This window comes from Talpa occidentalis, unplaced genomic scaffold (assembly GCF_014898055.3).
Source record: "Talpa occidentalis isolate TD23 unplaced genomic scaffold, MPIMG_talOcc4v2.1 talOcc4.16, whole genome shotgun sequence".
Lineage (NCBI taxonomy): Eukaryota > Metazoa > Chordata > Mammalia > Eulipotyphla > Talpidae > Talpa > Talpa occidentalis.
This window is the reverse complement of record NW_023601653.1, coordinates 24,212,279-24,239,959: the sequence shown is the minus strand read 5'-3', so window position 1 is coordinate 24,239,959 and position 27,681 is coordinate 24,212,279. Positions and strand designations below refer to the sequence as shown.

Here is a 27,681-nt window from a genome sequence, read left to right as displayed (position 1 = left end):
TGGCTGGCATGGCATCTGAATACTGAGAAGACATATTCTATGAGCAAAATGCTAAGATACTGAGGTAGAATCTTGTAAGCCTTCTTATGACCTATTCTCAGAAGTCATGCAGCATCATTTGTATCACAGCCTGATGGCGACAAAAGTCAGCTATGTTCTGTGCAGGAGGGAAATACACATGGTGAACATACCAAGAAGTGTGGGAGAGACATCTTTGGATACCAGTTACTACAATTAATAACAGGATTGTTAAAAAGAATTGAAATAAAAAACAGACTCTAGGTTATATCCAAAGTGTAAAATATATGCACACATGGATTGTATACTTAACTGCAGCAGAACTTACTGTTTAATAAAATTAAGAAATTTAGAGGGGTCCTTCTTAGTGGCCTAGGGGTTAAGTCTCAGTACTACCACCCCTGCTGCCTGAGTTAAATCCCCAGCCAAGGAGCTAATCCATACATGGCCCAACAGACCTCTCCTGTTTCCCCCACTGCTCCCTTAGGAGAGTATTTCAGTAAATCTGCCTATTCTGCTCCCCACTCTGTCTCTGGTGAATCCTCCGACCCCCAGACCTTTGGACTACATTAAAGTTCTCTGCACAAAAATAAATATAAGTTTAATAAATAAATAAATACAAAGAAATTAAGAGACATTAATTATCTACTATACAATCATAGAGTGTGTAAGTGTATAGTAGAATTTCTGTATCATGGTCTGGATCAGAAAAATGAAACTATTGCTCTCTGCTCTCTTCACACATATTTTTTATAAATACAATGACATAAAAATTATCAACTGGAAGAACCTAAATCACCTTTTGCATCCGAGCTTCAAGAGAACTTAGAGAATGTTGTTTTTACTTTTCAGTCTCTTCATAGGAAAGCATGCTAGAAAAACTGGGACTAGGTGTTGAGGAAGCATATCTATAATATCCAGCAAAATAGGTTTGAATGGTCAGTTAACCTGCAGAATTATCATTTGTAAAAATAGTTCTTCTTAGGAAACATTACCACATTAATTGAAATAAAGGTAAGAAACATACCTACATCTGCAAAGATAATAAAAAGACATTTTGAAGTTCAAAAAAGTTATAAAATAAGGAATGAAAGTTCACTTTATTCACAATTTAGTAATTTTAACTTTTAAATTGATGTTTTTATTAAATTTTCAACATCTTGTTCAAGATTATATTGCTGTTTTGTATCTGGTAGATTTAAACATTTGTTGACTTCTCCTGAAGTATTATTGTAATATCAAACAAAGCTGTATTCTGTGCAGATGAAAATTAAATTTCAGTTTGGAATGTGAAAGTTAATCAAGTGTTACAGTGATTTTAAAATTTTGTTACATTTATTTTTAGAATAAAGATCACAGATTTCCCCTGTTTCTCTCTTCATTTATTTTCTGTTGTTTTGAGTTATTGATCAAGAATCTACAGGTAAAGTTAAAAGAAAACATGTTGGCAGAATTTAAGATGAAAGGATGATGAAAGTGTTGGGGATTTGAATCTGTTGTACTCTACTCTAATATTTAAAATTATATTTTTTCTCTCCATAGGCTGTAGTTATGGAGCAGTTTCTAATGATCATATGCATTTAAGGATAGAATTATCAACAGAATATAAAGAAAATCCAGAACCATTAATGAAGGTATACATCTAGGATTTGACTGAAAGTGCTTCGTATTATACTTCAAAAAATTATTTTTCCTTTTAATGTAGGATGATAGTTCACTGATTTAAAGTTCACTTATTTAAAAACAAACAATGATGTAAAAAATAAAAATTAAAAAAAAATAAAAACCATAAAGTTCACTTATTTAAAAATTTAATTAAAATGCAGTCATAAATAGAATATGGTTTTATTATGAATATAGCTTTGTTTGCATAAAGAGAAAAAATTGGTGTGTTATAGATTTGAGGCAAATAAAATAATACGTGTTTACTTAGTATTTTATTAAAATAATGGCTTTACTCTCTATTTTGGTTTTCTTTAATCATTGGTAATCTTTTCACCTATTAGATATTATCTGAAATAGAAAAAGAAGAATTTCTAAGAAGTAGGACCCATTGTGACAGTCCTGATTCTGTTCCAGAGTTGGGTCCTCGTGATTTATCTGTGAATGAACAGACTTTGCCAGGTAGGCTAAACCACCAGTGATGTTTTTTTCTGTGACTGACCACATTTATCTGAAAAAAAAATTATGTAGTTTATTCTCTTTTTCATTTAGAAAAATATAATCACAATATTTGAATATTATTGTGCTTTTTACAATACTTATTTATGTTTCTGCATAGTTTTCTTTATGCCTCCTAAATTATCTTTATTTAAATATATTTAAATTTTTCCGCATATATAGTTGCCACAAAAGATTGAATTTATTAATATCCCTTAACAACATTACTTAAGTATTCCTTCACCACACATATATATATGCATACACACTATACTTTTATGTTAAATTTTGTGGAATAGTTTAAGGCAAGTTATATAATGTCTTTATTGAATGTAGCAGAATTTAAGAATACATTTTCCTTTTGAATATCATCATTTTTATTAATGCATTAACATTATCTCTTCATTTTAAAATACTTTTATACTTTACATTGGATGTCTTTTGACAGGTTTGTTCTTTTTTTTAATTTTTTAAAATTTTTTGTTTATTTATACAAGCACTGGGTACAGTCAGAAGCGCGGGAGGGTGAGAGAATTCACCAGAGCTAGAGTGGAGAGCAGAACAGGCAGACTGACAAAATACACTGCTGAAGGGAGCAGTGGGTGCCAGGAGAGGTCTGCGCGCCATGTGGGTCCCTCGCCGGCAACCGGGGATCGAACCCGGCACTGCAGAGGCTGTGAGCAGCTTTGCAGCCCAGTGCTCAACCGCTGAGCCACCAGGGGAGGCCCTTGACAGGTTTATTCTTAAAGTATTATTTCTCTTCATGTGTAGATGACACTGATATAAATTTTGGATACTGTGAAGTGGAAGAAAGGTGTAGACAGTCTTTTGAGGCTTGGCAAGACAAACAGAAAGAACTAGAAGACCAAGAGAAAGAAGCTCTTAAAGCTCAGAGGGATAAAGAAGAAAAGGAGTTTCAAGAAGAAGAGGAAAAGAGATATTGGTGGATGAAACAATTTGAAGTTGAAAAGAAGAAATTAAAGAATATTCAGAAGGTAAGGTGGTTTTTGTTTTTCATACATTTTTTAAATCAGTAGCTACTTCTGGACAATGTTGATGTTTTGGTGTATGATATGGTTCAAGCTCTGTTCTATGGCTTTTAATTACTCCTGAATATGGGAAAATTGACTGGATTAATAGCATGCAACATGAACTACTTGCTTAGTTTTCATTGAAATGTATTTAATTGCTTGAATAAATTGCTTGGGATCTTGGGGTCCCCTAGAGTTTATGAAGTTTACAAGATTGTCCTCAAAAGACTGTCATTTACACCATAAACTATTGCTTTTATATTCCTTTCTATAACTAGAAAAGGCGACACAATTTTCTTGATCATGCAATGTCCTTGTTATGTGATTTTATACATGTAACACATTATGTAGAACATATTTAGGTTGAAGCAGTTCAACCCTATAGGTCATAATCTGTACATCACTTCCATACTACGTCTAATTCCTTGATTAGAAGTCTTGGGGGTGTAAAGGAGATCTGTATTGGTTTATTTTGTTGTTCTACCCAGCCTCATGTCATTGTACTGGCATATTGAGAAATTGGTAGATTTTAGGACCCTACTTGTGAGCCAATAGGATCCTTAACATGTTTGAGTATCAGGTAGAACTGGCCTTTGTGTCCCACATTACTAAAATTGACTTGTCTATCCCCCAGGACTTTCTAGTTGTGAGTCTTCCACACAGAGAATATTAGCATGTAGTCACTCAGATAGTTTAGGACATTCTAGCCCTTTATGTTGGGTACATTGCATTTTCTGATTATATAGAAAATAAACAAATTAAAGGCATTTATACCTGCAGTGCCTGTTTGCTCATGACTTTTTCTAATAGTAAACTCTGAATCTTTAAATTTTCAGGCCAGATTAATTGATCACTCCCAAAAGTCAGAACTTTTTTATTTAATTCCAGGACAGAATTTGAATGTAATATAGACTATTAAAGTAGAATTTACTGTCTTGTTCTGAAATGCTCATTGCTATCGATTGTTACTAGCATTTTCAGATTTATATAACATCTGATTTTTAAATACTGTTCAGGTAAGTTGTCATATTTGTTTTATAACAAAAATTTACTGACTACCTGAAGGGCAAAGTATTCAGCTGAGTGCTTAGATGATATAAAAAAAAAAAAAAAAAAAAAAAAAGCTAACACCTGGGCCCTACCCTCAAAGAACTATAACTTAGGTTTTGAAAGTAATTATTATTTTATCATAAAATTTTGACCTAGATAATATTTGACATTAGAAAATTAAATGCATTCCTAAATGTGCTTAATTCTGCCTTGGAGTTTGAAAGTTTTCCAATATGACCATTTCCATAATTTTATAATTATAGATTCTTATATGTAATTTACATTCATTCATTCATTTCTGGTCCTTTATTTGCTTCCTCTTCTATTCCCCAAAATAGCTATTGTAAATCTCTTTCCTTCATTGTTCTTAGTCAATCATTATTTGCAAATGAGCACTTAATATTTTTCACAAATTTCTGACTTCCACTTTTTTCTAATCCTATTTTAGTTAGTATCATTAGATTTTAAAGCAGACTAAAATGTCTGCTTAGCCTCTTGAAAGTCTAGTCAGTCTAGTCATTTCAAATGTAATTGTCTTTGTGAAACCTTTCATTATCTTCTAGTTTTAGTACCTGTCGCTACTATGCTTCTTTGTAGTTATATCTTCTGATAACCTTATTATGCTAAATGTGGGCTACTGTGTGAACTTATAATAACATTCCCATATTAAAGGTAAAGTTTTAGATGAAGGGAAATATATTTTACTGATTTTTTGTTATTCTTTCTTGTATCTTTGTTATTCTGAAGTACCTTAACAAAATAGGTGCTATTAAAGAGTTATTAAAGAGAAAACCTTTACCCACTGAAATTATTTATTAATAAATTAAATGGGATGGTGTGGAAAGACAAAAATTTAATAACAAACCATTTTATAAACATATTATTTATGATTTTTGCATTGCCCAACGTTATTTCCAGTCAGTGTGTTTTATTCTATAAATAAATAAACTCAGATAAATAAAACTATTTTTCCAGGTTGCAAGCAAGTATGTAATGGAAGTGGGAAACTTAGGTATGATTTATGTGATACTTTAGGTTGAGATTAAAGTTATTATCCCCATGCTAATAACCGAGGACTGATAGTTGTTTTCTTTACCCATTGTTCATAAATATATATTGTAAGAATCATATAGAATAAATATAATATTATTTGATATTTAAATTTAGCAATTCATTTTTATCATATGTTCAGCAAGAAGAGGACAGGATGAATGATGAACTCCATAAAGAAGAGACAATGTGGAAAGAGAAAGTTAAACAGCATGAGGTATATATTTGTTGTTTTAAAAATAAATTACTGTGTTTGAAACAAATATTTTAAAATAATATTGCCTAGCTAATGTAGCATTTAATTTACTAAAGCATTAAAAATGTTATTTATAATCATTAGCTCTTCTTGAAGTAGAATGCCCTGAAAATGGAAAAAAAAAAAAAATGCTTCCGTGAGTAGATACGTCTTCATGATTTTTTTTTTTAAAAGATTTATTTATTTATGCATACAAGAACTGGGGTATAGGCCAGAGGTGTAGTGGGGGAGAGGATTCACCAGAGTCAGAGTGGGGAACAAAACAGGCATATTGACTGAAATACACTGCTGAGGGGAGCAGCGGGCACGACAGGAGAGGTCTATTGCACCATGTGTGTAGCTCCCTGGCCGGGGATCGAACTTGTGCTGCAGTGGCTATGGATTGCTTCATAGGTTGTGTCTTAACTCCTTGCACCACCAGGGAGGCCCATGTCTTCATGAATTGTTATTCTAAAGCTTCTTTAAAGTGTTGGAGAAACACACTATTTTGAACATTTCATTATGATTGAAGATTATTATGAAGGATGGCTAAACTTCTTGTATTTCCTCAAATCTTTTATTTATATAAAACATACTCCTAAAAATTTAGGTTTCTAATGTCCATTTTTTTAACTGAAATATGATTGACATATCATATCTTGTATAAATTTAGGATGTACAACATATTTATTTAGTACAGCATATATTAATATATATATTTATATTGCTGTCCATATTTAAATTAAAAAGCCAATTAGCCATGTGAGGAGACAACTTACCTGCAGGTAACCCAAATGTTGGAGTTAACAGTGCCGTTAAAATACCTGTATCATGCAATAGCAAAATGGTTAAATAGATAGATGATATGAAAATAGAATCTATAATGAAATATCAAGTATATATTATAGAGTTGTTGAAGAATTCAATATATAAAATTGAAAATCAGTAGATTAAGCTTGATAGTATGTTTGACTCAGTGATGAGAACATTAAGGAAACTGAAGCGAGATCTATAAAAAAATCCAAATTAAAACACAGAAAGAACAAGAACTAGGAAAATAAGAAATCAGCATAAGAAATATATGTCTTACATAAAAAGATAAAAAAAATTGTGTATGATAGTATCATAGAAGGAGAGAAAGAATGGAGCAGAAGCAATGGATAAAGAGGTAATTAAATTGAATTGACCTGTTTTTAAAAAGTCACTTGTAAGCATTCAAATATAAGTAATCATTCCCAAGTAGAATCAATACAAAGATAATTAAAACTAGGACTTTAATAATGTGATTGAAATTCAAGACAAGAAGAAATATTTTCAAAACAGTCAGGAAAAAAGACTATCTTAAAAGGAGCAACAGTATACTAATAGCAGATTTTTTAAGTGAAATGAATAAAGAAAGAAGGGAGTAGAAAAAAAAAATTAAGTGCTAATGGTTTCACTGATCACAGTATCCTTTGAATATAGGGTCTTCCCCTGCTTTCTGGATCACTATTCATTTCCTAGAGTATATACCTAAATACTTGCTTAAATATGTGTTTTTTTCTAAGAATATTTTCTTCATTTTAATTTTTATTTTGTTTAATGGCTCTTTTCTCAGAAATTATTCTTCCTCTACTCACTATTTTTCTGTTATACATCATATGTGTTAATTTTCTTCAAATATTTGCTGAATTTTGTTGATCTGTTTACCATTTTTCTTAGGACTCTATTGACAATGAAATTCTCTCATAACCCTAACTCTAAATTATTTCATCTAATGCGTATTTCATCTAATGCAGGATAAGATATGTGAGGCTGGTTCATTCTGTTTGTTCTTCATATGTATATTCTACCTGGCTTACCTGGTATTGTAAGTGTTACAAAATCGTTTCCTGTTTCCAGAGTCCCCTTGTTAACTCTAAGAGTCTCCTTTATCAGAACTCCAATCCCAAAAAATCTGAAGTCATTTTCCTACTCAGATTTTGGGTTGTAATTTCTCTTACTTTTTCTGTTTCATTCTAAGTGACTTCATTATGACTGTAGGTTTAGTATTTGTTTTCAATTCTGTATTTTCAATGACATTTTAATGATGATTATTGCATATTTAGCTTATGCTATTTATCTTACTGTAGGAGTTTATTAGAAACCTGCATTTACAAATGGAAGAAGAAAGAACAAGATTTAAAGACCTACAGGAAAAAGAAAAACTGCGTTTGTTAAAATTGCAGCATAATGCAGCTGTAAAAATTCAAGCTAAATATAAAGCATTTGTTGTCTACCAAAAATATGGCCCAATCATAAGAGAACAAATAGAAAGTAAGAAAAGGAAAGCACAAGAATGGAAAGAAAAGGAAGCAAAAATACGACAAATGGAAGAAGAAAAACGAAAAAGATTAGAAGAGGAAAAAAGAATAGAAGAAGAGGTAAAGAAGCAGAAGCAAGAGGAAAAGAAAAGGAGAGAAAAAGACTATGAAGAGAAAAAGAACATTCTGAGACGAGAAAAAGAACAAGTACTAAACAAGGAAAAATTAAGATTAAAAGAAGAAGCAAGTAAGCAGCTGATAATAAATAGTATATTTAAGCAGGGAGAATATAATACCAAACATTTAACTGTTGAAGATATATCGAAGAATAAGGATAATATATCCAAAAAGCTAGGACATGAAAAGTCAAAGAAGTTGGAGCATGTTCCCCTTTATCTGCTTGAAGAATCAAAAAAGAAAGAAAATGTAGGTAGACAGCATGTATTAAAAGATTCAATACAAGAAAAAATAAAAGATTCTATATCAAACCCAACATTGTGGGCAGAATTTAAAATGGAAGAAAAAAATGAAAACCTAACAAAAAAAGAATGTTCAGAAAAGTTGGTTAAGCAAGAAAAAAAATATGAAAATGTGGACCAAAAAATTAAATTGATAAATCCAAATCTCAAAGAAAAAGTGACAGAACATTCTCAACTACAAGATTTAAAATCTCAAATACAAAAAGAAGAAACCATGAAAACTGATAATATGCAACTAGAACACCAAATAACATTAGTAGCTAATCAGGAAATTAACAAGGTGAAAAACAATGAAGCACAAAAAATAATTAAAGATAATCAGCAGAATAAGATACAAAAAATAGATAAAGAAGAGCTAACAGAACAGAATGGAACATTGTACGAAGGGACTATTTCAGTGATTCCAACAAAACAAAAACTGCCTCTAAAATCAGAAAATTTTGAGGATATAGAGAAAAATCTAAAAATAACAAAAGAAGAAATTAATTTAAAATCCAAAGAAACCGAAGACAACCAAAAAGGCGATGCTATGATAAATTTAGAAGACAAAATAAACAAGAAAGACTGTATTTTAGATAGAAATGCTCCTTCCGAAGATTTTGGTAGCTATAATGCAAAAAATTCTATGGTTTTTACAGGAGTAAATTTTCTTACATCTCAGAGTAAAGGACTTCCCGAAGAATGTCTTGAAAATGGACCTGAAAGCTGTGTGACCTGTTCCATTTCAGAGCCAGCACTTATATCTTCTATTGAAGAAAAGCGACAAGTTTGGATGAAATCATTTAAACCTTGGTTTGAAATTTCCAAGCAAAATCAACAAAAGAAAACTGTTAAGAAAAAGAGACCTATAAAATGCCCAGCCAACTTGATGCCTCCTTTGAATACACAAGAAATTCTTCAGTGTGGCCCTTGGCATACATTACAGCAGGTATTTTACAATACTTTTTTAATATTTAGTGGTCATTGTTTCTCTAAAACTTAATTTAAAAAATTAATAGAAGGCATTTTTTGTATCCAATAATTTTTTAGTCATTGAGATTGCCAAATGAAATATTGTCCCCGTTGAGAGGGGAATGTACTTAAAAGATCTCAAATTATTCAGGGTCTCTTCTCCTTCATTGAAGCACTATAAATAACTGATTTATATCGTGAAGCCTGTGCAAGGTCACTTTAGCTATTATCAATCTTCTAGGAGTGGAAACATATGCAAATTTTCAGTTGAATTAAAGAAAACTCTTGCCTTGATAGTCAAGCAGTTTGCTTTCCTCTTGGGTACATCGCCCCCTAGTGGTGATTTATGGAATGTATTGAATTTCCCTGTACTTGGTAGTGATAGGAAAAGTTGAAAACGGATGATTCCAGAATTTTTATGTACAATAGAAATGAAACTACTTAGACATTGTGCTATGTAAACATGGTGCATATATGCACGAAATTTGTAATTGTCCCAGATGCTACTAATTTTCTATGTTCATGGAGCCCATTTTTTTCAGTCAAAATTCAGATAGGAACTAACAGATGTATAGAAGAACAGGGAAGAATATCTCAAATAGTGCAGCACTGGAAAGAAATTATGATTAAAATGCATATCCCATCTTTATGAAGTTTGCATTATGCCTCTTCTCGGTTGGCTTGTCAAGGTGTCTTCATTCACCACTGCCACTGACCCATGAATCACTTTCTTATTTTGATTTTCTGATCTCTTAGCTGCTTATCTTTGTCCTTACCTTGAGCACCCACTGCCATCTTTGGAAGGTCCTTCAGGAGAGGACCTTTAGAAGAGAAAAGTTTATTCTTCTGGAATTTCACCCAGTAATGAATTCATTTTGCTTATATTAATTTCTCACTCTGAGCCTTCAAGACAGGAAACAGGTCTGCCACTTGTCTATAGTTGTTTGTATATTGACAGGTAAATAGTGGTTTTCATTGCATGAATGTGGGATGGGTGAGTGGGAGGATGGATAAATAAGTCTAACTGAATGTTAATTTATCTCTGTATTATTGCTGGCATTACAATGTAGGTAGTGTGCATTGATTATAAAGGAAATTAATATATGTTTTAAATAAAGTAATAACAGACCTTGTGTCGAGTACTAGCAGCACCCTACTTTTATTTCTGTCATTTACTGATTGTGTCACCTTGTGCAAGGTGCTTAATCATTCTGAACCTCATTTTGTTTTCTATAAACTGAGAAGAGTAATGCCTATTTTATAGGATGATTGACTTTTAAAATATTGTATGTGAAGAATATGTCCTTGAACTCCTAATGTATATAATAGTCATTGTTAAAAATGGCTCCCTTTCAAGCATCTGAAAAGAAAGAAAACGGACTGTTGAGAACTCCTTAATAGCCTGTTTCACCAAAGAATTGTAAAACTGAAGATATGTATATCATCCACCATATATAGTAATATCCAAACAGATGTGAAGAGAAATGATTATTGATAGCTAATATATTTTTCTTGGTTTTAATGTTTTAAATAATTCATTTTTCTTTTGATGGTATCTTGCTTTGTGATGATAACTTGCTTTAAAGAAAATTATAAAAAGTTGTACTAATCTTGATTAAGATGACTTGAACAACATTTCAGCTGCTGATTTCTCTTAGATTACAATGCAAAGTATAATAAACTGGTGGTGTGATGGCATATGGCTCCCTTGAATTCAGATTCTCTTTAATATGACTTCAGATTCAGTCTCTTTGCAGATGATTTTTTAAGCAATATCGTTTTTCTGGGTTACACAGATTTAATATTGTGACACTGAATAGATATTTGACAAAAAAGGAAACAGTCATTGCCCTTGTTACTTTTAAAATTACAGTTTGCAATAGATGACTGACTCTCTTTGCATTGAACTCAAGGATAATTGAGTGCGCTCTCTAAAACTGTGTTGCTATTTTAGGTCATACGGTAATACAAATATCTGTTAAGAATTTGGGGAAATATAGATGATTAAATGGAACAATGGTTTTTGATCTTTTATTAAAATATAATGAATGAATCATAGATTCTATAAGTGGAGCAGTTCATTTTCAAGTCTGGCAAGTGTGAACAATATTAATTTTTTAAATCATTTTTATTACTCTTCACAAGGGGAAGAAACTATGAATACTATAAATATATTTTTGTTTGCCAGAAAGCTAGAACAGTCCATTCATTTATTTAAGAAACATTTAGTCAATAACAGCTATGCACCAGTTGTTTTTCAGGCTAATCATGCGGTGATAAACATTCATGAGTACAAATTCTATATTGACCTTACTTTTTGGAATATAAAGCAGTTTTATTTGTGTGATTAATGTTATGCATTTATCAATGATTAATATAAAATTTATTTTGATATCATGCTTGTAAAAATCTAGGGTAGAGAAAACATTACTATATCATAAGAATATTTTTTACACGTGTAGTAAAAGGGAGAAGGAGATATTATGAAGTACCTCATATTCAAAAGTTGACGTGAACACCTCTAAGATTGTGATTGCATTCCAGTCTTCAAATGTCTGTATTAAGGGGAAAAATAGACACTGCTGTGTTTAACTGTTCCAATACATAAGTGACCTATCAGATATTTATGAAAAGAACGAGAAATTTTTGTTTCCACTCTAAAATTTGCATTCTGTAAATATAATGTAAGTTAGCAGACACCTATTTAGGGATGCTCACACCCCAAAACAATAAACGAAACCACAAAACTCATGTGCACACAAACACACACACAAGTAAATGTGGAAATTGCCACATCATTAGAACTTGTGCTTTTGTAGTTCGTTTTAGCAACATAGATTTAAAGCAGGAGCAATAATAAAAATTATAAGGTAGTGTAGTTTTTGTTATCAAAGCTGTGGTTTTTAAGTGCTTGACTCCAAATAGTATGTTCATTTTTTAGTATAGAGCAAGTTTTCCAACTACAGAATTTATAACATCTCTTTGTGGACAAATTAAATGGGCATCACATAGAAGTTATCTGAACTCAAATGGATGGATATTTTTCTTTCTGAAAAGTTATAAAAAGTACACGTTGCAAGAGTTGTTTTAGATTATGAATAATTGATAAATTCCTAAAGTAATTATGAAACTAGAAACTTTTATTTATCTGAAGCTTTAAAAATATTGATTATTGCATTTGTTACTTAAATCAAGGAGTAGACTAAATCCCTTCTTTATATCTCCGTGAACATATGGTCTTCCCATTCACTTAAATAAATATGTAAATTTAAAACTCTTGGCTTAATTTAATGCACAGGAAATGTTCCATATAAAGAGGAGTTACTGCACTTAAGAATTTTATACTTTTCCAACTTTTTCTGAAGGAATCTTTCAATAGAACATTTTTAGAAATTCTGTTTTGAATGATATATACTATACTCCTCTTATAAAGCCAATATTTTTAAATGGTTACTCAGTACAAGGGAAACCTGACAATAAGATTTTTGATGTGGCAATATGAAAGTATTCTTGCTATAACATGGTTTAGCATATATAGTTTATTTCAATGCATCAATTATAGTGAAGGATCAACTTATTACTGCATTATTCCTCCGCCATTTTATGTAGTTGGGAGCTCTTGAGTTAATAAGTGTAGTGCTTTTCACTAGTCTTAAAATATTTCTGTTATCTGACTTATTTTTGTAGACCTGTTAGTACAGTCCTTACTATTATAAAATTAAATGCATTATTTAACATTGAATTTTCTTTAGTTGAAAAAACTAAAAGAAATATTCCTTAAGAAAAGCTTTATGATGTTTTGAGTCTACAGTAACAATCAATAATAATAAAAACAGGGCCTCCCCAGTGGCGCAGCGGTTGAGCGCTGGACTGCGAAGCTGCCTGCAGCCTCTGCAGTGCCAGTTCGATACCCGGCCGCTGGGCGAGGGTCCCACATGGCACGCAGACCTCTCCTGTGGCCCACTGCTCCTCTTAGCAGTGTACTTCGTCACTCTGCCTGTTTTCCTCTCTGCTCTGCCTCTGGTGAATTCTATCAACCTCCGGTGCCTCTGACTGTCCCCAGTGCTTGTATAAACAAACAAACAAACAAATAAATAAATAAATAAATAAATCTTTAAAAAATAATAATAATAAAAACGGGTAGATGTTTGGTCTTCAAAATGTTTGAAAAATACAGAAAAATTATTCATGATTTATTTCCCCTGATACTCAAAATGCTCTGGATATAGTCATAATTCAGTAGTAAAGGATGATTGATATATTTATAATACAAATGCTTGTAACAGAATGTTTTTTGTATCACATAGTCAAATTATTATTGACTATGTGATACATAGTCAATGTGACTATGTGATTATTGACTATGTGATATTATTGTGGGGGTCTATTTATAAATGTTCTATAATATTTCTTCTCAAGCTTTCTTCTTTCTGGGAAGATAGCTGAGCTACCTAGTTGAAGGTTGGATGCAAAAATCTATTCCCTGACCTGTTATGCCTCCTGAGTCTATCCAGGTATCCTTAGGATACTGTCAAACAAAGATATTAACCATTCATGTAGTGCAATCCTGCCAAGAGCATGAAAAACAAGGGGAGTGAATTTGGTGGAAAACTGGGGAATGAAATGATAAACGGGCATATTATTATTACTATGTATATTACTTTTGGACTTGACTTGGTTGTCAATAATTATATTATTTTGCCTTCATATTGGAATAAAAAAAGAAGTCAGAAAGCTTAAATGAAATGGAGTCATTAATAAATGTGGAATTTATCAAGATATAGAATTACTTTTCCTAGATGAATTTGTCAAATACTTTTGTAAGGTGAATAGTGTTTAAGTTCACTTTTGTTAGATAAAATTATACACTACAATATTCTTAATTTCTCTAGGTTACAACAGTTACATTTCAAGATTTGCCAGGTTGTAGTCTTTCCACACTGGCCGAGTGTACAAATCTTCAGTTTCTGTCTCTTCAACGCTGTGGATTAACTAATTTACACAGCCTGAGCAACTGTAAAAAACTAAAGTACATTGATGCACAGGTATGTCCTCTTTTTATTATATTACTTTTCAATTGAGGTAATGTTGGTTTACAACACTGTATATGCTTCTGAGGTACAAAGCCCACCTCTTAAAATACATGTTACCACACCACACTCACCACCGAGGCCCCCGTAATTCTTCACCATAGTCCATTGTCCACCCTCCCTCCTTTGCCCTCCACCCACTCTGTGGTAACCTCATTTATCTTAAAATATAAATACATGTTTATGTTTAAGGAATTGACAATTTTTGAGGAAATTTTACTGAAATAACCTCTGTAATGGAAGGTCTCAAAGAGATGAAGGACAAAAACTTATGAAAACTAGAGAGGGAAAATTATCAGAGGGAAGATGATTAGGTGGTATGACCTGATATTCATTATATGCAGATAATGTAGCTACTGTTTTTGTTACTTTCTGCTGCATAACAAATGACCACATTACTTACTAAATTAAAACAACGACTATTTTATTTGTTCGTAATTCTGTGAGTCATAAATTGAGGCCAAGCTTTTCTTTTCCTTCATATTATGTTGACTTTGTTTTTTTATGTAATTTTAACTGAGTCTAGAAGGTTCAAAATGCCTTCTCTCATCTTTCTGGTGCCTCGGGAGCTTAGAAATTCAGTTTTTCTCTCTTTCTCTCACCCTCTCACCTCTCTCTCCCTCATTCTCTTTCTTGTTCTTAATTATCTTCAACTTTTTTATAGTTGGTCATACCCCAGAAGTAAGCTTGCTGAAGAGATAATCTCTAATATGCAAGTGCTTAGTGAGCATCTGTTTGCCTTATGCTAGCTAGTTTTCTGTTGGCCAAACCTTGAATGCATGTGTTGCAGACTGTGTTGTTGTGCGAATATTGGGCTGAGGTTTATTGGGGGCTAACAATCCACCCTCTGGCTCACAATGATGCACTTCCTTTCCACATCAAAAATATACTCATATCCTAAGTGCCAAGAAGCTTCATGAACTTATGAAATAAGGCTCAGACTTGAAGCACAGAATCTTGTGATTAATCATCTTCAAATGGAGGTAATCTGCTCGTGTAGTGTTTTCTCAGATATCTGTAAGGTAAAAAGCAATATATCTTTCCTAGCCTATCTTCCCACACATCAACATAGAAGACTTAGAAGACTTGGTCAACCACAATAGGCATTCCCATTCAAGTTGGGAGAAAACAAGAAGTCCATAGCAGTCCCTGGTCACAGCTAAGCAAATAGAACCTGTTCCTTAATAGGGACTGAGTTCTGCTTCATAGGAATGGTTCTCTGTCACTCTTGGTTCTGCCCACTGGATCTTTTTTTTTTTTTTGATAAAGATTTATTTATTTATACAAGAACTGAGGTATAGGCCAGAGGTGCAGGAGGGTGAGAGGATTCACCAGAGACAAAGCCGGGAATAGAATAGGCAGATGGACCAAAAACACTGCTGAGGGGAGCAGTGGGTGGGTGAGAAAGGAGAGGTCTGCTGTACCACTGGGGGCTTGTGGGGGGAGGGCTCTGCCCACTGGGCATTTGACTCCATTCTCAAGGCATACTTCCTTTTCCATAGCAAATGCCCTGTTTTGAAGCTGAGAATTTTTCTCAGCCTGTTTCTTTCCCATAGAAAATTGGGGGATAGAAGGATAGGGTAGGGTATTGAACTGAATTCAATATGAATTCAATTCATATTGAATTATGTTCTTTTCAGTTCAAAGTGACAGTGCTTCTACCAATGCAATTTCTTTTAAAACTTTGTGGGTGTTCTATGCTTTTTATTAAGTTCATGCTACTAGACAATATATTCATTCATATTTTTGAGAGGGATGTTGTAGGATTATACACTTCAAATTCTAATAAAGTCCCTATGTCTTTGTGAAGTCTTTTAAAAAAAAGAAATTGCTGTTTCACCCTTGACATATGATTTTGACACTGAGACCAATATTATATATTGAGGCATGCTTATGTGTAGTAAAAACATAAATTTATACTTGAAATATAGACCTAATTTATAACTTTGGTGCTCTTTGGAGAGGAAGGGGCAGAAGGGACAGAGGGTAGCTTGGAAGATTTCACCTTTTCCAGTATTTGTTTTTTTTTAAATAATAGTTTTGTATGAACTATGGTCAAATGTTCACTCTTATTCTATAGATTGATAGATTTCCTTATATGATCCTCTTTTTTCTATAGTTGAAAAAATTATGAATGAATACAAAATAAGTAGTTCTTTATTGGTTACTTAATAAATTTCATCTAGATAGTATAGCAATTAGCAATTGCTATACTAAATTTAGAAATTGTACATTCATTTAGAGATTGTATTTCATCCTTTTGGCAAGTTTTAATTATGTCATTAATAAGATTTTGAAATAAAAGTAAATATATTTGTTTTTTGTTTAGGAAAACCATATTGAGAGTATCAACTGTGAAAATTTGGAAAATCTTTGTGTTGTTCTTCTTAATAAAAATCAACTGACTTCTTTTCATGGTTTGGATGGCTGCACTAATATTCAGAACCTTGAACTTTCACATAATAAAATCACTCGAATTGGTAAGTACAATGGAATGTCAATATATATTTATGATTATATTTTGTTTTACTTACTGAAATATTGTATATTTCTATCATCATACCCTGTAATTCATTTAATTTAGCAACAAAAATGTTTTTTCTTGTTTGAGGCCAGTCCTATTCCCTACAAATATACCTTTCAGTAAGATCTCACGCCATCATTTATTCACGTCTTATGTCAAATTGTTCCTATTGCCATGCACGTCTACCATTGCCCCCTTTCTCTTGCTGTCAAGTTTTGTGAAAGAGAATTCTCTTCTTACTCTCTCATCTTATCAAGTTCCCTCTGCTACCCACTGCAGTTCAGCTAAAACTTACTTAACAGTTTCCTCTGTGATGATTATACACTAAAAAATCTCATCTTTTGCTACCTAGCTTATTATTCTTTTTAATTTTTGATGAATTGTGAGATTCTCAAGGGACTTTGTAGAACTTAAATAATGCTCAAGGATTGAATACGCAGGCTTGTCCAGAAAAATCAGGAATTTGTTTTAAAAAATTATTCTGGTGCAATACTAATAGCTTAAAATTTTGGAAACCCCAAAGATGTAATCCTTTCCACCATTTGTGACCCATAATCATTAGCATGTTTTTTGTGCTGTTGTTCTTTATCTTGCTTGTTTTCACCTACCAGAGCATTCTTTTTCCATGGCCCCATAGTATTTTATTATGTGGATGGATTGTTGTTTATTACATTGACCCTAAGTTGATGGACATTGAATGGTTTTTAATCTCTTTATATTGTGATAATGGCTAACATCTTGAGTCAGGAATGTGCCAGCTCCTCCCTGGGGACACACTGAGGTATGAGTCATAGAGTAGGTTTGCAAGGGAAGAGCCAGCTCCTCCCTGGGGACACACTGAGGTATGAGTCATAGAGTAGGTTTGCAAGGGAAGACTCTGCTGCTCAGAAAGCAGCCCTCTTGCTGTCTATTAGCAATAATAAACAGGTATGATTGTTTATGTGACAATGAGCAGGAGGAACAGGGTCCAGGGGAGACAAAGGGTAATTAGCATCATGTGGAACTGAAGGGGACATGTTGGCCACCTATACAGGGAGGATTTCCTGTGCAGGTTCTTGATGAAATTTCTGAGCTACTCCCAGACCACCTCGGACCATGGCCACACAGTTAGTCAGTGGCTACCTATATGTCCCCAGCTGCCACACGATGTGGGCCATTGTCTTAGGGCTATAATGCAGGGGTGCCTTTTTCTAAATCCTATGCATACACATGGGTGCACAGAGAGGCAGTACACACACAAGTGCAGAGAGAGGCCACATGGTGCAATACTAATAGCTTAAAATAAGCTACTTAAAATAGCTTAAAACCCCAAAGGTATAATCCTTTCCACCATCTGTGACCCATAATCATTAGCATGTTTTTTGTACTGTTCTTTATCTTGCTTGTTTTCACCTACCATAGCATTCTTTTTCCATGGCTCTAGTATTTTATTATGTGGATGGATTGTTGTTTATTACATTGACCCTAAGTTGATGGACATTGAATTGTTTTTAATCTCTTTATATTGTGATAATGGCTAACATCTTGAGAGGCCACAAACATGATAGCTTTTTCATTCCATTCTTTATCAGACATATCTTTACGTTAATTTCCTTTGAAATATAGAGTAACCAAGGTAAGGGTCAGGTGATGACAAGCTTAAAAACTAGCCCTTGAAAACTGACTATAGAACTGAAGCATGTATTGATAGATGGGAGTGAGGAGGGAGAACAAAGAAAGAAGGAAGAAATAAGGAAAGAAGGAAGAATGATGGACGATGGTGGTGGGACTATGGGTGATTTGGTGGTGGGTGCACTACAGTGGCAATACATAAGGCAGGGGAGGGTGTCCTGTTCTTCTAACAATAATGTAAGCCAATGTTACCTCAATTTAAAATAAATTAATTTTTAAAAATCCCTGTAAGTCAGGATTTCTTAAAAAATAACATAATTTCCTGCAGTATATATTGTCAGAGCAAAGAGCATCTGTAATTTGGAAGGTTAGTACCAGACTCCCTTATATAGGTTGTACCATTTTTGACTTTCACCACTAGTATATATTGTTACTACCATATTTTTCTGCTTTTTTTTGTACCTTATGTTGTTCTTTTTTTTTTTTTTCCCTTGAGTTATGTAGTTAATTCAATTATTTGTTCATCCTGATTACAATGAGTTGAGAGCAGGAATTCCTAGGAAGAGAGACTGGTCATGGCTAGATTACTCTGTGTGTGCTGTGCAACTTGGGGTGTGTGAGTGAGGTCCATCAGAACCCTTCTTGAGGGACATCCTCCCAAAGTAAAGAGCTGAAAATATAATGTATAATATTTTTTGATGTATCCTTTAGACTTTTTGTCTATGCCAGCTACTTTGGGACCGTACGTTACTTCTCCCACATGGAAATGCTGATATTTTGGATACAAATTTTTCGTACTAAAAATTTTAGCTTAAAATACATACAGAAATAATTTTGTTGTTGCTGAAATGAAGTACATTGATAACATATCTTACTATATCGGCACACTCCGAAGCCAGCTTTTAAAATAGAAAAAGGTTGTTTCTTAGAAGAAATGCTTGAACTCCCAACCACTTCATCTCCATTGTCAGCAATGTGTATGGGATTTTGAATAACTAGTGGATTTCCTGGGATAGGATATCTACAAGATTTATGTGATAACTGCCATGATATTAATTGATGTACCTGAGGTATCTCCGTGTAGTTCAGGGCAAACAAGGTAAAAAATGTCTTTGCTGTCTGTTCAGTACAATGAAAACACTGTATTTATTGAGTGTGAGAAGATGATACATGAGAAAGTAAATTTTCTGAAGACCATTTGGAGTTTGTTTTGGAGTCTGTTTTTCATCTTGAGGAACAAGAGATTCTGGTTGAGCTAAGTGAAAAGCATAGATTTTTGCCTTTCAATGATGTATTGATGCTAAGAACGCTTATGAAAGTGCACAAAGATAGATTTGTATTTATACGTTAATCAGTTATTCCATGCTATAATATTTCTTAGGGAGATGAAATAAAATTGGAAGTAATACTTACATTTGTAGTTCAAGTTTACTTTGCTCCTAATTCTTAACTAAGCTGCAGTTATTACAGTAGTAAATATGCAATGATAGCTCTAATAGAAAATATTAATGCACATATTTATTTGATTTTCTATGGGTTTAAGTAAGAGGGAATAGTGAATATTTATCTCTTTAAGAAAATTCATTTTAAATTAGTTTTGCTGAATGACTTCCATTCCAATTAAACTAAGGTAGAAAGGGGCACAGTGGACTATGATGGAGGATTGTGGTTGTCTTGGTGATGGGTGTGGTGTAGTAATAGACATGAAAGGTGGGATCCTTTATTTCTGCATCATATACATTGTTATAAACCAGTGTTACCTTAATAAAAAAATATGATAAAAATATAGTAATAGTTCTTATGACTGATTACAGTTGTTAGAGGACACAGAATTAAAAAAGTTTTCTCTTATTAAGAATGTATTCTATATAAAGTAACTAAACCAAGTCAAATGAAAATATGCTTAAAAACTAACCTTTAAAAGCTAAATACAGAACTGGAGCACCAGAAGTGAAGGAGGTGGGGAGGGGTAGTGAGAACAAAGAGCGAAGGAGGCACACTTGACTGTGGTGGTGGACTATGGGTGATTTGGTGATGAGCACACTATGTTGACAGTACCTGATGGAGGTATCCTAATATTATCTCAGTTAAAAATAAGTAAATTTGGGGGCCTCTCTGGTGGTGCAGCGGGTTGAGCACAGTGCTGTGAAGCTGTCTGCAGCCTCTGCAGCAGGAGTTTGATCCCCTGGCCTGCCAGAAAGCTATCCACATGGCAGAACTCTACTGTCTCATCTGCTGCTCCCCTCAGCAGTGTTTTTCAGTCAGTCTGCCTGTTCTGCTACCCACTCTGTCTTTGGTGAATCCTCTCACCCTCCCCAGCCCCCACATCTCTGGCCCACACCCCAGTTCTTATATAATTAAATAAATCTTTAAAAAATAAGTAAATGTAATATAAAAAAGAATATACTCTATAATCCCATGTATATCATTATCAATGAGCTGTAGATATTTTTCTTAATGCTAACAGTGATGAAAAACAGAATTATTGGACTTTGAGAGCACAAACCTGTAGCAGTCCATAAACCACAAATGCAACTGTGTGCAAAGCCACATATTTTATGTGTCCAGCTATCAATCATAAAAAAATAACCAACCAAGCAAAAGAAAGATTGAATTATCTTTCTGATGTCTCTATTAAAATTGTGTTAAAGCATTGTCATATGAATGGGCAATCAAAGATTATACTGCCAGAAATATGGCAATATCCTACACATATGTCAGTAGTTCATTAGTAAAAAATTTATTTTGCTGGATTTTGTGATGGTCTTTTTAAGTTTGCAATTTGTTATGATTTACTTATTCATTACAGGTAAACATTCTTTCTGCTTAAAAAAACTCCTTAATTGTAGAAATCAAAACACAATGTAAAATATATTTTTTAAACAAGTAATAGTTTAAAATTTAATTCTATAAATTATAAAGTGAATAGTTTATTTTTGTTGCTGCCTTTAATTTTGAATGTATTTTCTGCTGTGGTTATGGAAGTGATGGTTTTTATTATTATTAATCTTAATTAAAATATAAATTCAAAATATAATTAAAACTAGAGTCTCTGAGATTGTTACATATTAAGAAGTAGATTATTTTCTGCCAAATGTAGCAAAAACTAGACAATTATAATGGAATATATATCTTCATCTAAATTTTGTGGTAAAGAATTTTTACATTTTCTATAACTTGCCTATTTTGAAAGCAAGTTTGTGATTATAGAGTATTTTGACTTGATCTAAAATTATCCTTGTATATTTTGAATGTACAAATTCATTAACTTCTTGTTAGATTGATAATTTTAAAGATGAATTTATTTTGATCAGATGTGATTTTATTATACATTTTATTAATTGAAATGTTTTGGGTTTTTTTAATTACATGATCTTTTATCTTTTATAACTTACTTCATGGTATTACAGTTTTAAACTTAAGTTTTATTATGATCATTATTTCATTCTTTTGCATAAAATATATTTATGGAACATTTGGTATAAATATGAAGACAAATAATTCAACATTTTTATTATGTTATGCCTAGGTAAATTCTTGTGACCAAATGTCTTTGGGATTTTAGGGCAAAAGATGAAGTAAAATAAATTTCTGGATGTTTTGTTTGTAGAAATGTTTTTCAATATTATGTACTTAGTGAATCCCTTTGATTCCACTAGATGGTGCTAGTTTACTCTTTAATTTTGAAATGCAACACAATGCCCAGTGCAAAACTCAAAGGGATTTTACAGATCTGCCAGTCTCAGTTTACCAATGAAAACAACAGACCCACATAGTTTTCATGTAACTCCTGGCAGAGGTGGGGCCAGAATCCAAGTTTTTTGATTCCTGTTTTCAGTAATCCTTTTCCATACAACATGTATGATCCTGAAATCTTAAATGCAACTTTGTAGGTTGTCAGACGTGAACCATTGAGGAGGTAAACCTTTACAGGAATACTTATTTATTAAAACCCTCTAGCCTAACTGAACATCTTTGGTTTTGCTGTTCCTTATAGGAGGGCTCCCCAGCCCCAACTCCCATGGCAGGAATGTTTTATAGACCATTGGCTCATTTTTGTGGGAGGAATTCTTTGAAATAGATATTTGGAGCAAGTATAGCCAAATGCTAATTTTGCCATAGGCAAGGGATAAACACACTTGGCTTCAGTTTTATTTTGTGGGACCTTGGAAACTTTCAAAGAGCTAATAAAGAATATATTGAAGCAGTAAACTCAAGAATATTTAAGCAAGCCTTTATATTTATTATTATTATATTTAAGTCCTTTGAAAAAGACTCTTAAATATTTTTGTGGTTTTGTTTTATTTATTTATATTTTAGGATGGGGAAGTGGAAAAAGACATTTGACTAGAAGAGATTCATTTTCTTAGAAATGTTGAGGAAGTAATGGTAATGTAAGGTAAAGGCTTGCTGTAAGTCTGTTACTCAGTTCTCATCCTTCATTTGACAGCAAAGACTTTATAAGATTAAAAGAGGAAGGATAGCAACTTTAACTTTCTTCCTATCTAGAGTCTTCTTTTGATCTAAATGCATTGACTGAATTGAGTTACTGTTTAATCAGTTGTGTGTAGGCTTTTATATGTTTTTTTTTTTTTAATATTAAATTTTATTTTTATATTCCCCATACAATTGCAAACGCCCCATTCTGACCCCAATCCTTCCCCTCCCGCCCCCACCCCCAACAAGTGTCTCTGGTTCATAGTTTTTTGTTGATTTTGATTTTCACTTTCTTATATTCATTTTCCTGGTCCTTATTTAAGTTTTCTAGATTCCTGCTATGAGTGAGACCATCCGGTATTTTTCTTTTTCTTTTTGGCTTATTTCGCTGAGCATGATCCCTTCCAGTGCCATCCATGTTGCTGCAAATTGCATGTGTTTATCTTTTTTGAATGCTGAGTAATATTCCATGGTATATATGTACCACATCTTCTTGATGCAGTCATCTATTTTTGGGCATTTGGGTTGTTTCCAAAGCTTAGCTATTGTAAACAGTGCTGCTATAAACATAGGAGTGCAGGTGCTCTTTGGAATTGATGTTTCTGTGTCCTTTGGGTAAATACCTAGGAGTGGAATTGCTGGATCATATGGAAGCTCTATGTTTAGTAGGTCCAGAAATCTCCACACAGCTCTCCATAGTGGTTGGACCAGTTTGCACTCCCACCAACAGTGCACAAGAGTTCCTTTTTCTCCACATCCTCGCCAACATTTGTTGTTGCTAGTTTTTTTAATATGTGCCATTCTCACTGGTGTGAGATGGTATCTCATGGTAGTTTTGATTTGCATTTCCCTGATTACAAGTGATGTTGAACATTTTTTCATATGTCTGTTGGCCATTTGCATTTCCTCTTCAGAGAAGTTTCTTTTTAGCTCTTCTGCCCATTTTTTGACTGGATTATTTTCTTTGTTGTTGCTGAGTCTCATCAGCTCTTTGCAGATTTTTGTGATCAGTCCTTTATCATTAGTGTTGGGTGCAAAAATGTTCTCCCAGTTGGTGGGGTTTCTCTTTGTTTTTGTTTTTGTCTCTTTTGCTGTGCAGAAGCTCTTTAATTTGATGTAGTCCCAGCTGTTTATCTTTCTCTTCACTATCACTGCTTTGGGTGATGTGTCTGTAAAGATGTCTTTGATGTGCAAATCCCGTAGTGTTTCGCCTATATTTCCTTCTATGTATTTTATGGTTTCAGGTCTTATGTCTAGTAATGCTATTTCGTGGTGTGTGTGTGTGCGTGTGTGTAATGCATGTGTGTGTGTGGATAGATAGATAGATAGATAGATAGATAGATAGATAGATAGATAGATAAGTTTCTGTTGGTTGACCAATTTTATCATTTTTTAAATGTTCCTTTCACACTTCCTCATTTTTCATTATATGAGTTATAGCTATCATTAGTGACTGTATAAGAAAAAGAACCAAGAAATTTGTTATTTGTTATTTATTACTTAGAGTTTCAGATAATAAAGGTCCTACATTTATAAGTTTTATAAATAATAATGGTAGTTTTTAACCAAAAGTTATAGTGAGAAAGGGACATTGTTAAACTTATTTGCAAATCTCTGTAATACAAGACAGCTGTTTTCTTATATTTCCCTCTGCATTCAATTTACTACAATATCACACCTCATGTAGCCTCTGGGAAACTCCATTATACACTTGCGTAAATGAGAGTGAAAAAGGCAAATAACACCTAAGAATTATTATGAAAATGTTTTTGACTATATGGAACCTTTAAAAGTATCTCTAAAAGAGCAATCGCTGAACCACACCTAGAATCACTGCTTTAGTGTTCCACATGTGTGTGTGTGTGTGTGTGTGTGTGTATCTTTTTCTATGCTTAGTTAGCTTGAGATACTTTAGCCCTCTTTGAGGAAAATCCTGGAGCCCAAATTTTGACCATATAGTGTTGTACGCTGTCCTTTATCAGAATTAATAGATATCCTGAGTCTTGTGCCCATCTCACTTCTTCTAGAACTTCTTTTATTCTACACTACCAGTTTTGTTCTTTAATACCTTGAGCACATATATTTATGTTTTGACATATTTTCTCATCAACAGAAACATTTTTTCTTGTTGTCTACTTCATTAGTTTCTGTAAGCAAAAAGTGTATGCTGCATTTTTTATCTTTTCCATAGCTCTTGTCTTTTTTTTTTTTTTTTTATTCTGAACACGTCCTTAATTTGGAAATAACCTGAAGTTCACTGTAGAGATTTTGTCTTCTTTTGAGATGACTTGTGTTGGTTCTTCCCACCCCGAACCCTCCATTCTTTTTTCCCAATTCATTTTAACTATGTACTTTATTTAGTGTTCATCACAGAAATTATAAAACACATTTTATCTCAAGTTAATCCATATCTTTAACTCAACTTTCCTGACTTACATGTGCTGGTTCAGGATTTTTCATATCTTTTTATTTAGTTCTTCAAGGAAAATATTATGGTTATTTTATATAACCTGGTTATTTGTCCATATTTATTGTTTTAATGCCTTTATTTATTCTTTCATTTGTAATTTTAAATCATTTTCCCTTTTCCCATAGACCTTTTTGCATTTCTTCAAGTAAGATAACTAGATTGTGTTTGACTGTAACATTCATATTTGAGTTATAATTTAACTGAGTATTTTTCTAACTTGAAGTTTATTTTAGTAATTTACAGGTGTCATTCCATTACTTTTTTACTTTCACTGTTGCTGTTAAAATGTCAGCTGTCAGTTAAATTTCTGTACTTTTCAGGGTATTTTGTACATCTTTTTCAAGTATCTTTTCTTTGATATTACTACTATATACTTTTATTCTAGGCATGGGTTTCTTTTTAACTCATCCTTTTGTGCTTTATATATTATTTATTATGTGGCTTAGTTTTTAAAAAAATTTACCTGGCTATCAGTCACTATTTCTTCAAATGATTTTTCTTCCTCATTTTGTTCTCTCCACTGATACTTTATATAGCCTCCATATTTCCTACATTTTTTTTTTTGTCTCTGGATAATTTCTATATATTTATATTCCAGTTAACATGTTTTAACTTCCTATTAGTCTTTATCATTTAATTTTTAATTTCATTAATTCAAATTTCCACATTCTGATTTTGCTTCATTTCTGCTCTTATCATTGTCATGTGATTTTTCTTTGTCCAGCTGTTTATTTCCCTTAGAACTTAGGTTTTATTATTATATTATATTTGGGATAAAAGGTTCTTCTTTAGAGTAGATTTTTCAAGGGCTAGGGGACATCTAGTATCATATCTGCTACATTTTTGGTGGACGTTTTCTGATCACCATTAGAGAGAATCTGAGCTACGATGGAAGAGTTAGCTTGTGTTTATTATTTTAAAATGGAGATTTCCCTCTTTTATTTAATACTGAAATTTGAGACAGGCAGTTAAGTTTCTGGCCTTTGACTAGGTATATCTGATCAGGATTCCAGATTTATGTGGAATTGTCTATTATAGTTGGCTGCTTTGGGTGAATTTTAAGTTTTGTATTCTCAAGCATGATTATAGAAATTGATCTTTAGAGTTAACCCATTTTCTCACAGTGAAAACTGGCTTAACAATAATAATTGTTACTTCTCTTTGTCTACCATAATATTTTAAAATTTAGACAATACTTTCTTAACTCATTTGAAAACATTAAAAACTTGTAAGCAAATGACAAATAATAAAATTTGATAAAAGTAAATAAAAAGGTAATGACTTTTTATTGTGAGAGGTAAAGATGTATCAACTATTTGACCAGAAATTTCTGCAAAAGTGATTTTGTACTTTTTTTTAAAGAAAATTCGATGTAATTAACATATGCCTATTATCTAAAATTACAATGTAAAATGATAAAATAAGCACCTATAATTCCATCTTCCAGATATAGTAAGTGCTGATGAACTTTCCAAATTGTTTTATATTCACTTAAAAAAATCACTACTATAATATTGTTTTGCAATTTACTTTATTCCCTTCATGACAGATTGTGAATATTTCTACATGTCATAATAAAGTTTTTCCAGTTGAATTTTTCAAGTTAGATGTAATTGAGCAGAGATTCTGTCTGTATCATTTCTCTATTTCTGTGTGAACACAACACAGTGTTAGGATTAGCAAACCTGGTTGCTGATGAGTTTTAATCAGCAGTAAAATTATATTTAGAAATTTTTTTTGTATTTATAGTCGAGTTGTGAGGAATATACTTTATAGTAGATTCTCTATGCCTATCATTTCAAAAATTCAGGAAAAAACTTGACACTAACTCCATTAAAAAATAAAATTGTAACATGGCAAATACCTGAACAAAAGTTCAAACTATCTGAGGAGTAACAAATATAGAATGTTAAACAAAACATCCATCTATATGAAGTACGCGTGTTATGTGAAAAAAAGGAGACCAAAGAAATCACTTGAATTGAACATTGTAATGATTCAGCTAATGAAGTCTATTTTTCTATTATACATTTAGGGTAGGGTAAAGATTAATAGAAGGAAATTTAGGTAATTAAGAAATGTTTAATTAAACATTAGAAAATAATTATATCTATAATTATTAGTATATCCATAAACAGATGTACTCTAGGCATATATTTCATATTCCAGTATTAAAGAGTTAACAGTATATTTAGATTATATTGTATACCACTTTACATTCAAAAATTAACATTAGTAGCATTTCCTCATGATTAAGTACTTTTTTATAATATTTGATATTGTGATTAAGGTA

At 32.5% G+C, this 27,681-nt stretch overlaps 1 protein-coding gene across 5 annotated transcripts in view; it reads left to right on the top strand.

The window, feature by feature from the left end:
• LRRIQ1 (leucine rich repeats and IQ motif containing 1) overlaps positions 1-27,681 on the top strand; it is a 171,851-nt gene that overhangs the window by 12,488 nt on the left and 131,682 nt on the right. For all 5 annotated transcript variants that reach the window (XR_008552187.1, XM_037515188.2, XM_054696173.1 and 2 more), the window contains exons 5-11: positions 1,561-1,652; positions 2,025-2,142; positions 2,950-3,173; positions 5,452-5,526; positions 7,656-9,233; positions 14,149-14,301; positions 16,676-16,826. Coding sequence is in view for 4 of the 5 variants with exons in the window: in XM_037515188.2 (XP_037371085.1) it covers positions 1,561-1,652; positions 2,025-2,142; positions 2,950-3,173; positions 5,452-5,526; positions 7,656-9,233; positions 14,149-14,301; positions 16,676-16,826 (2,391 nt within the window). In the remaining variant the exon portion in view is untranslated. The remainder of the gene's footprint in view (positions 1-1,560; positions 1,653-2,024; positions 2,143-2,949; positions 3,174-5,451; positions 5,527-7,655; positions 9,234-14,148; positions 14,302-16,675; positions 16,827-27,681) is intronic.